Raw genomic sequence first — 12,123 nt, forward strand, 5'->3', positions numbered from 1 at the left:
CTAATAGCCATTGATGGACTTACTCTCTGTGAACGTACTTATTTTTTAACAGTGTTATAATCTTGGCCTTCACAATATCCTCTAACCAAACAGTTCCACAGGTTGACTATGCATTGTTTGAAGAAATACTTTCTTTTGTTTTTTATCCTTTGTGAGACAAGATGCAGCTCCTGACATTTAAAAAAAAAAAAAACAGTGAAAGATGGCCTCTTGAATTGGTAGCTGATCAACTGCTGAATCCATTCTTTTTAAAAATAATAGCTTGAAGTATTAGGGGATTTCCAATTTGCCATTTTACAATTAACTCTCTTCTATTTTTTCCACTAAAGCAAAAGTACTTTGGGGAAAACTGATCAACTATTGTTAAAAAACAACATCCAATTAATTTTCTCTTTTCTGCCCATGGAAGGACTGGAGATTTTAAAGAAGTTTATACCCGCTCCCTTTTGCTTTATGATTTTTGTTTGCTATCTCTATTTCTCCTCTTTTTCCACTATACTATATGTCAGTGGCACTTGTACCTGATAAGAGAGGGAAAAAAGAGAAACAAATGCAAACCGAACAAAAACTAACCTAGTGGATGAGTGGATGATAAGCTTAAATAGATACTTATGAAATTTAATGTTAACTTGTCCCTTTGGGTGGAATTATCCGATTTTCTGATGTGAATATTCATGAACAGTAGTTAAATCTGTTTTATACATCAAATGGCTTTTTAAAAATGAATTAATATTAAACATAAAAAATATAGCTCATGGTATAACCAAAACTCAAGTTTAATAACTAGAACATAATGATAGACAGGGATAAAACAGAAATTACAAGACAATTTCTTTAGTGACCTCAGCTTTGTCTATATAACTAGTGTTCTGTTGCAATATAAATGTTAATATACCATATATACTCGTTCATGAGCTTATTTTTTCATAAGCTGATCCTCTCTCTCCCAGTTAAAAAATTTTGAAAATTACATTGACCCGTTTATAAGCAGTTTGCAAACTTCCAGTCCCAGCTCATCAGCATAAGCTGCTGGCACACTGGGATATTTTGTTTTCCTGGAGCATCTGTAGGCAGGGAATCTCTAAGCTCCCATTGGCTGCTATTCGCTGTTCCCAGCCAATGGAAGCTGCAGGAAGCAACATGGGCCAAGGGATGTTCTAGCAGCCACTTCCTATCACTCCTGTTGACACGGGATGGGGAACAGCAGCCATTGGGAGCTGAGAGGCTCTGTGCATGCACACTCTCCAGCTACATGAAACATCCTAGCATGAAAGTGGTTTGCCCTGCTGGGCTGGGAACTGAAGTTTGCTGCCTCTGATCAAATTAAAAAAAAATTGGTAAACACAATGACCCATTCATAAGCCGACCCCTGCTTTTTACTGCATAATTTTTTGTTACCAAAAAAATTATGCTTATGATTGCATCTATACAATATATCAGCAATACAGAAAATACACTTTGTTCATTAGAATACGTTTTCATGTTTAATACAAAAATATTTCCAATATTACAGAAAATGTGTCTCAATGAATTTTAGTAACAGATTAAAGAGATTAAAATTGATACGAAGCAAACTTTGTGATGGGAAGAATCTATACAAATATTTAAAATAATTAATTTATAAGTGAATCGTGCTAATAGAATACATAATGTCATTAATATTATTTGACCTACTTAGGAACATTGTAATACACTGTAGTAATTGCTCTCCAAATATATCAAAAACTGTAGATCAGTGAAACAACTGCTGGGCCCATATTTTAAAGTTCTTTAATGTTTAAGAAGATTTGTATTCAAATATGTGAAGATTTATATTAACCCCAATAAAGAAATGAAAATTTAAAAATTAAACATAATGAATGAATATTTAAATGGGTATTTTATCTGTCTATCTTAGAATTTTTACGTTCAAGCAATTACAAATTAAGATAAATTAATGCAAGCATAACTTCATTCACTTTAGTCGAGTTACCTCAGAGTAAATCGGCTCTATGTTTATGCGTGTACAGTTAGTAAATATGCAATGTTCAGTGCAAATGAGAGGGATAACAACAGACAAATCAAATGGTGGTTAAATCCGACAAAAAACAAATATTTTGGTTAAGTTGGAAACTACAACTGGCCCATGAAAGGAGAATGGTAGTAGGTATTGTGTACAGTACGTCTGTACTTAACTAAAATAATTTTTTCTGAAACTAACAAAGCTTCTGAAAATTGACTATATTTGTATCTCCATCACAGAATAGAAATCTTCGCTATACACAATTTAACATTAACATCCTGGCCAAGATTTAAGCATAGTAATAAAATAAAAACATGGATACCTACAGTTGGGCTTGAGAGTCCATTTTTAGGCACTTATGTAGTCTGATTATCAAAAGTGCTGAGTGTTCACTGAGGGCTCATCTAGACTTCATTGCTCTCTCAAAAGAGTAATGCAAATAAAGCAGACTGAAAATTCAAATGAGGCGCAGATTCATAAATCTCGCGCTTCATTTGCATAATCGCGTATACCTCATTTTTCAGGAGTACAGGTTCTTTCGAAAAAAAGGTTGTTTTTTTTCCGAGAGAACCCCATCTAGACTGCAGGGGGTATTTCGAAAAACCCTTTTACAAAAAAGCGCTCGGACGCGATTATGCAAATGAAGAGTGAGATTTGTAAAGCCGCGCTTCATTTGAATTTTCAATCTGTTTCATTTGCATTCCTCTTTTGAGAGAGGACTGGAGTCTAAATATAGCCCGATTATCATGGAAGCATATACGAAATGCTGAATGAGCAGCACTTTTAAAAGTCATTGCCACTTATGTATGTGCCTAATATGGATTCACAAGGCTAACTGGAGGAACAATTTCAAAAAAAAATCTTGGACTTAATCTAAAAGTTAATTTTACTTACTTATTCTAAACATCACATAAAATGGCTTTGTTGTTCAAATTCTATTGATGTAGATAATATAGTATATAATATTTTACGTAGTAAAAGCCAATATTTATCTACGGTTACAACAACCAGTGACATTTAAGATATCACTCTTTTCTACACGAAGAATGGGAAAACAATCACATTATCTTAGATACTGGTGTTTAGTATAATCATTAAAAATAAATGTCTTTCAATAGTAACCATTTTTATGCTCTAGTTGTCCATAACTATAATGAATATAGAGCTTGAAAGCAGCCTGGCTGTTTTAAACAATTTGCATTTGAGATGAGTTCAAAAGAGCACCCAATCTCCATATATATACAGAAAACAATGGGAAATCATCTGCAAGATGGAGAATAATTTGATCAAGGTTATGCAGAAATTTGTTTTTTTCTTCTCCATCATAGTCCAAGCTCGAAATGTTACCTTCTGTCTCACTCTGAAGAAGTTGTTCCAAAATCATGCAGAGAGAAAAAATATTCTCATACTGGGTAACATTATACTTGGCCTCAATCTGGAAATAAAGAAAAACCAGTGCATAAGCATAAACTGAAACTGCTTTTACAGTCAGCCTATCAACGCAGAAAATAACTTGAGAATTTTGTTAAAATTCTTAGCAATGTTTACTTAGACATAATTGAGTATGACTGTATAATTAGTGATGTTTCCCCACAAAAATAATTTGTTCATTATACAAGCCACATTCCAAGCAATTGAATATATTTTAAAAACCAAAGCTTCCCAGCTTGCATAGGAAAATAAAATTTGTAGTTAAAGTAACGGAGGGTCTTATTCAACTCCAGGTCTTCCAAATACTTTCTGTGTGACCTTAGATTACTTAGAATGGAATTTTCAAAAGCATATAAATGAATAAAAGTCACCAGTTCAATTAGACTTTAAAATAGACTGTTATTCTAAAATCACCTTGACTTTTAGAAAATCCTGTTCTTAATGTCTCAAGCCACAGTTCTCCATTAGTAAAATGGAAAGAATATTTCCCACAGGGAAGGTGTGTCACAGAGGTTTTCTGAAGATACATTCAATAATGTTGGTGAGGTACTTAAATACTATGATGATGGAATCCATGTAACCAACTAGACAGAATACTGCAATAGGAGTTCACGGATTAAACAAAATGGAAAGTGGTTTAATCATTTTTATTTAAAGGAGTTTTTGTCTTTCATTCTTTAGCATGACCTCCTACGTTGTATGCAATGCAACAAACAGATATGGCAACAAGTCTCTTCAAGACACCATTTCCTTGAATTTTACCTTTAAAAAGCTATGAAGTAGGAGATTCTTATATAAACAGAATGACAATATAGATAAGAAGCATAGTAGGTAAAATGTTGTAACCTTAATAACCACAGAATGCTTTCTTTCTTGCAGGACCACTCTGATAGTAAGGTATTCTTTATGACAAATAATATTTACAACTGTTTTCCTCTGTTGTGGAAAGAGATCAGGTACTTGCTATTCATATAAAGTTTGTTTGATACTAATAGTGTTTCCAAAAGCACCTTTAACAATATAATATTGTAAAACTCCGATGGTCCGGCATCTGATGGTCCGGCACTCCTGATGGTCCGGCACCATCAAGAACCCGGAAGTGCTCCCAGAAGTGCTCCGGGCAGCTGGACCATTGGAGCTGCTCTGTCCCCAGCTTCTTCGATTCAGCCGCTGCTGAAACTGATCAGCGGTTGATTCCAGGAAGCCCGAGGCAGAGCTGCTCTGCCCCAGGCTTCCTGGAGTCAGCCGCTGATCAGTATCAGAAGCAGCTGACTTGGGGACACCTGGGGTAGAGCAGCTGGAGTGCTGCCGGGTTGGTCCAGTAGCACCACTCCTCGGCGCTGTGGGACCAACCCAGCAGCCCCCCAGCTGCTCTGCCCCAGGCGTCCTGATTCAGCTGCTGCTGAAACTGACCAGCGGCTGACTCCAGGAAGCCAGGGGCAGAGCAGCTCTGCCTCGGGCTTCCTGGAGTCAGCCGCTGATCAGTATCAGAAGCGGCTGACTTGGGGACACCTGGGGCAGAGAAGCTGGGGTGCTGCAGGGTTGGTCCAGTAGCGCCGAGGGTCGGCGCTAATGGACCAACCCAGCAGCACTCCAGCTGCTCTGCTGCAGGCGTCGCGATTCAGCTACTGCTGAAACTGACCAGCAGCGGCTGAATCAGGGACGCCTGGGGCAGAGCCGGACTATCGGAAGGGGGGGCTATGAGGGTTCTGGAGTGGCATCCCCCCCACCCCACCCTAGACTCCTCATAGCCCCCCCTTCTGATAGTCCGGCATATCTGATAATCCGGCACCCCCTGGGTCCTAAAGGTGCCAGATTATCGGAAGTTTACTGAATATGGTAAAAATATGTTCATGTTGTACACTAAAATTCCATACCAGGAAAAACTGATATTTTTGAGACAGTTTGTATAATTTTCAAGATTTGGCCCACTCAAACAGAGAAGTAACTAGGTAACCTCTCCCTATGGTACTCTACAGACTCTGGGGAAAAACACTCCAAATTTGTTTAGCAAACTATTGCTGTTAATTGCCTATAACCAGAAATTGGCCAAAACTTAACTAATTAAAACTTCTAACTATAAAATGACACTTCTTTACAGATTTGTAGAATTTAAGGACAGAAGGAACCACTGTGATCATCTAGACTGGTCTTCTGCATAATACAAGCCTTCAAGCTACTGAAAAATAATTACTGTTTACTTAATAAACCAAAGGCTTTGCTTCACTTTTATGTTGTTGCTTAATCCAAAATTGTGGATTTCTCTATTATCAGAAACCAAAATTATTAGAAAGAAATATTTTCTCTCTCTTATACAATGACAATCACCAGTTTGGATGACAATGCTAGAAAAAGCAGAAAGACAAAATGCTTCTTGGGGGGCGGAAAAAGGGATAATAATAATCATCAATATATTCTTAAATGAAAAAAATCCCAATTCTTTTACTCTATTTTTTGCCATTACTAAAACAGAGAGGAAAGCCATATTTGTTGAATGAGGTAATATGCTAAGATTGTGATTTATCTCTGTCCTCAAATTGCAGTTTTGAATTCACTGAGGTTCTTCTTCAGATCATTATATATTAGAGTATCTTTAATAAAGCCACTGGGTTTATTAAAGTAAAATTTTAAACCCTTCTTATGACTAGCATGTAGAATTACCTTTCTGTGTGGTATCTGGCTTCATGAACAAAAAGAAACAATAAGTCTATGTCTACACTTCGAGTTTTTTTGGCAGAAAATATGCTAACGAGGGACTCATTAGCATGAGTTGTGACATCATTAGCATATTTTCTGCCGTTTCTTTTTGCATAAGGGTTTTTTGTGCAAAAAGAAGCAGTGTGGACGTTTTCTTTTTGTGCCAAAACCGTGTTTTATGAAAGATCCTTATTCCTGTCCTGGATTTGTGCAAAAAGGAAATGTCCACACTGCTTCTTTTTGCACAAAAAACCCTTATGCAAAAAGAAACGGCAGTAAATATGCTAATGATGTCGTGACTCGTGCTAATGAGTCCTTCATTAGTATATTTTCTGTCAAAAAAACTCATAGTGTAGACGTAGCCTAAGGCACTTGATTATTGAACCGATTTTGAATATAGTACATTTCCATGAAGGTGGTGGGAAAAGCGATGAAGCTGAACACAAAAGGATTCTTGACTATTCATAGACAATAGGCCAGTTGGTAGTTAGGAGACACCAAAACTTCCCCTGCTACTACCAACATAACAGCTGGAAATATCTAAGACTGAGCAGGGGGAGAAACTGAGCCCAAGCTATGCGGCTGACAAGCTTGTGATAAAAGATAATTAAAACTACTGTTAGATTAAAGAATTGCATGTAACAAGTTTCTTAGCATATTAAGCTTAGCTGACATGTTTTGTTTCACTTTAGCTGAGTAACTTACTTTGATCTGTGTCTGTTATCACTTGCAACCACTTAAATTCTATTTTTATACTTAATATAATGACATTTGTTTATTAACATTTGTTGTTAACCGGGGGAGCGGAGGACTGCAGCAGCAGTGCATATCTCTTTCACTGATAAAGGCGGGAAAATATGAGCTTGCTTTCTGTAAAATTTTTATGCAGAGTAAGATGGATTTATCTGGGGTTTTGATCTTGTTGGAGCTGTGCACCTGAGTGCTGTGTCATGTCCCCATGTCTGAGCCATTCCAGAGCTGAGCTGCTCTCAGTCTCTGTCTCACTCTGTTGGGAGGCTGTTATCCCAATTCTGCCTTTTCTGGGGGAGACTAGAGCTGGTTGAGCTGGACAGTGTGGTGAGGAGCCCCAGATTTTTGGTAGGCAGACTCAGTTGGTGTGATCAACCCATAAGGTGACAATCTGAAAGGGATGTCTGTGCCCAAACTGCTCACACTACTGTTTGTCTCAGTACTATCTTGCCCTTAAGGAGAAGATAATTATGGTGGTTAGATGAATAAAGTTCCTAGCTAGCTGATTCCTCTACCTAAAAACCAGCTAGTAGGAAACAAACCTCATAAATGAGAAAGTATAAAAATATGTTTGGTAAGGAATGAAAAAACGGTTTGTATCTCTGGCTAGTCACGTGTTCATATGCATATTACTACAAACAGACCTCAACCTCTAGTTTCTGTCTGGTCCACTGCACCTAAAATGTTGAACCAAATTTATTATGGCACAGATTGCATAGCAATAAAATCATGCAAAATAATACTTCAATGAGAACTGTTGGTCACTCATCACTTTTGAAAAACCAGGCAAGTGCCCAAATGTGATTTAGGGTCTTAACATTAGGTCTCAATTTTATGAAAATTGTGACCTAAAAGTTTATTTACTACATAAAGACAACAGTTTATTTAAGTTCTTTGTGACAAACTCCTACTGATGGCACTCTCAGCTCTTCTGTAATTAAACAGTGGTTTATGGCCCTATCCTTGCTTGCTGCTCCCATCCAAAAAACGCAATTAAAAATATAATTTGGCTACATTCACAGAATATACCTTTTATTGCAATCACTCTCTTCCAATTTAAATTTCTCACCTCATTGACTACCTTTTCAAACCTCGATGAATTGGACAAACATCCCTTCATGACTCTCCACAGCAAAATGGGAGAGAGAGAGATGTTACCATGAGGGTGTGACTTAATGTTGTGATCTTCTTGGCATGGTAACTAATAGGAAGATTTTGTTGTGATAACTAATCGCCTTAAAACATATACGAAAACAAGAAACAAAGAACACTAACAAGAATTCAGAAACAGAAAAAGAACATTTGAAATGCAACAAGACATTTTCAAATATGTACAATGTAGCAAAAAGTACTAAATACAACTTCAAACACTTTTTTTACATACTACAAAAGCCAGAGATCACTGAAGGAGGAAATTAGAATGTTACCAAATACAAAATGAAGTCACAGAGCATGGCAAAGTACCTAAAATATTAAATTAGAATTTCACAAATGTACAGTTATATTCCAACATCCACAATCCTGACATCCAGTATAAATTATCAAGTACCTGCATTCAATGGTGATTAAATTTCTTGACCAGGAATTCCTGAGTAATTCCCCTCCCCCCACAATTTTTCCTCCACATCAAGGCAAATACTTCCAATTATTTTGATAAAATTCCTCCCTCCCCACTCCAATTACTAGTACTTGGGGGTTCATGGCTAAGCCTTTTCCAAATGACCCAAAGTGGCTTGGAACAATATATTTTAGCAGGGTCTACATTATACAAAATTTTGGGTAACTGGATGGCGGAGGTGGAAAAAGAAGACCATTTACCTTTAGGATAGGTCTACACTTTCAACTGTACATGGATACATGAGCATCCCTGTGCCAGAATTCCCTAAGTTCATATCTGAAGCATTATCCTGAAGGGTAATCTTCAGTGAAAAAAGGTAGCATGAATGAGGGGTGTGGGAAAGTACCAGCCTCCCCAGTGGCTTGGCCTCATACCCATTCTACAGACTTGTATGGAATAAGGAGGAGTCACCATGCTGCAAATAGTAGCAAACTCTGCTTCAGGTCAAGCAATCATGGTTTGAGAGCAGCCTCTGGAGTACACACAAATGCTAGTCAGTGCTTGGTCTCAGAATCTGAGGTGACTCATGATGCCAATAACATCAGCAGCTGCATCATACAGCAAGATGCCAAGGAGTGGCAGGGCAAAGACGTACCAAGGACCTCTAATAATGCCCCAGAGGAAGCCCAGGTGACCCTATGGAAGTGGAGCATGTGATTCTGCACCTGGAGTAGGGAAATTAAGAGCCTCATCCTGTTCTGTAGACCAGACTTTGCTCAGACCCTCTGAAGAAGACATCCCACTTTATTACCCCACCCCCACAATATTTCATAGTTATTGCTCCCTTCTCAGAGCCAGAGGGAGAGGAATAATGAGGAGATATCTCCTAAGAAAAAAGTTTGTCACTTCTGGGGGAACCTGGTCTTTTGTTATTCATTTGCTCGTGTTACAAAGTGTTCTAGCTCTGCTTTTCATGCATGTAAACAAATATTACCATCCATTTAGGTTTGTATGTACACAATGTTTTCCAAGTATAATCAATGAATATTTCCAAAAGTTTGGGATGACGTGGCAAGAGTCACAGCATTTGAGTGTTAACTGCTGTAAAAATCTGGTGCCATGCAAATGCTCTTTAGCACCTGGATCTTTCCTGCATGTCCAAAGTTCATGCTCATGAGCTGATCCCTGAAGTTTACTATGCCCTGGAAAACTAATTCATAGAAATTCACATAGTCAAAGTTCACATTTCTCTAGGCAAACTCTAAGAACGGGTATTCCATTGATGGTTCCCACACAATTTGGAAACCCCATCCACTGAAATCTCACTATCATTTCAGAGACTTGACTCCTAATAGCAACCGTCTGTAGGTAGAATACAGAATTGGTACACTAGCAAACAGATACAACCACCACACCGACAGCTGACCTTGCACCACAAACTGGTTGGTAACCAAATGGTAGTTGTCAGGTGTTGCCAAATTTCAAAGAACAATGGCCACCCAACTTTTCTCTGCTATAGGTTTCCAAAATCAAATGGTTTGGTGCTGGAAGGCTGGTGCAAGCTTTTCATGCAACTCAATGAAAGTCTACTTCCGCTGTCAGATTCTGCAGCTATTTGTCACCAACCAAGGTAGAAACAATGTGGTGCCACCACAGAATGATGGTTCCCCAGGACAAGAACTGGTGATCCATGGGTGTATGTACTGTTGCAATCCCAGCATTCAAAACATATGTTCCATGAGATCAGAGTGGATTTTCATTCCCCCTCTAGGTCAGCCATCTTTGCCATCTGATAGCTTTTTTGGACTGATTCCATCCAGTATCTAGTACTGAATTTCATGAATATTAATCCTGGGAGCTGCAGCAGAAAGACTTCATGGACCTGCTCCCATGTGTCTCATATATTCTGGCAGAAAGGAGAGATGAACAGGAACTGCTGCCACCAAATGTGTAAAAGTGGCATAAAGTTCCAGCAACATGCAGCAAGGCATTTCCTAAACAACAATTACACAGTTATTTGTTTCATAAATGGTGTTTCTTGAGATGTGTTGCTCAAATTCATTCCACGTTAGGTGTGTGCTTGCCACCTGCATCGGTGCTGCAAGTTTTCCTTTAGCGGCATCCATCAGGCAGCAGCTCTGGCAACCATTGGAGTGGTGCCGCCACTGCATGGTATAAGGGGCATGGACTAGGGTTGTAAAAGTGTAGCTGATTAACCAATAAGCACAAGCTTATAGGTTAATGCTATTGAGTAGATGCATTTCCTCCACCCACCAGGAAATTTTTTTAGCAGACTGGCCAGCAGCCCGGCTCAGTCCTGGCTCGTGCTGGGTCTGGGACCAGCCCCCGCTGCAGCTCTGCATTTAAAGTGCATTAGGTGGTAGGTGGGCAGGCAGCCCTGCTAAGTTCCAGCTTGCATCAACTCTTCAATTAGTCAGTAGGGTGCCTCTGTCATTGAAGTATAGCAACAGCCCTAGGGCGAAAAGTGAAAGCACCTATAGAGTCTGGTGTCAGCTGGGGGCTCCCCCGCTGACCCTGGGATCCATGCGGTGCTGCCACTTTGAAACGCTGTGAAGAGCCCAGCATCAGGCTCCTCTCAGCATTTCCAAGCGACAGCACCCTGTGGAGCCTGGGATCAGTTGGGGACTCCCCCACTGATCCCAGGCTCCATGTGGGGCTGCCACTTTGAAACTCTGTGGGGAACCCGGCATCAGGCTCCCCAGGTCGTTTCAAAGTGGCAGTGCCCTGGGGAGCCTGGGATAAGCTGGGGATTCCCTTACTGACCCCAAGCTCCATGATTGGTGCCTACTGTGAAACCTAGCATTTGTCTGTGTGCTGTATGGATAGTTACATGAAAGAAGGTGTATTAGAGGTCGAGGTCTAAGAAACAATCTCTGCTGTCTGATGCCAGTATGATGGTTGCTAAAGTGACCATTTTGAACCTTTGATTTGTTAAGTATTTGTTGAGTTTTCAGAGACCTAATATGGGTCTCCACTCTCCTGACTTCTGATTGAGAAAGTACTTTGAATAGAACCCTCTTCCCTGGTACGGCAAAGGAACTGATTCTATGGTCCCAATTTGTAACAGATGTTGAATTTCCAGGTGTAATAAGTTCTCATGAGAGGGGTCCCTGAGGGACAGAGAAAGAGGGTGGATAAGGGGGATGGAATAGTCCAAACGAACGATCTCTAGAAGTAATACTTTCTCAGCTGTTATTTCAGTCCAGTGTTGCCAAAAGGACCATAGTCAGTGGGTAAAATGAAAGCTGCATGACAGATCAGGGCTACTCAACCTTGGAAGCCCCGGGGGCCACAATGATACTCACAGCACATAGTGAGGGCCCCAACTTAAGTGTGGCTGCATATACATGCAAATATATATGCAAATAGCTTCATTCAATCTCAAATACATGAATACAAAGCATTATTCACAATACCCCAGCGCTCCCAGAACCTCTTCCCTGGGGGTTAGGAATGCTGACACCCTGTACCCATCTGTTCTAGCCAGCCCGTCCGTTTGTGTCTTTCAATGCTCACCCTGCCTGGGAAACGCCTTGCCATTGTGGAACATGTTCCCAGTGAAGGCCATGTTCAAAAGATCCCACTCGCAGGCCGCATGTTAAGCCCTGTGTAAACCTGAACCACCCCATGGTCCGCATGTTGAGTAGCCCTGGCATAGATGGTG

The 12,123-nt window shown here is 39.6% G+C and overlaps 1 protein-coding gene across 1 annotated transcript in view; it reads right to left on the reverse strand.

Moving 5' to 3' along the window:
* Nucleotides 1-777: 777 nt before the first annotated feature.
* MEI4 (meiotic double-stranded break formation protein 4) overlaps nucleotides 778-12,123 on the reverse strand; it is a 111,393-nt gene continuing 100,047 nt past the window's right edge. The window contains exon 5 of the mRNA XM_075923791.1: nucleotides 778-3,437. Coding sequence (XP_075779906.1) covers nucleotides 3,189-3,437 — 249 coding nt within the window. The 3' untranslated portion in view covers nucleotides 778-3,188. The remainder of the gene's footprint in view (nucleotides 3,438-12,123) is intronic.

The sequence above is a fragment of the Pelodiscus sinensis genome, chromosome 3 (assembly GCF_049634645.1).
Source record: "Pelodiscus sinensis isolate JC-2024 chromosome 3, ASM4963464v1, whole genome shotgun sequence".
Lineage (NCBI taxonomy): Eukaryota > Metazoa > Chordata > Testudines > Trionychidae > Pelodiscus > Pelodiscus sinensis.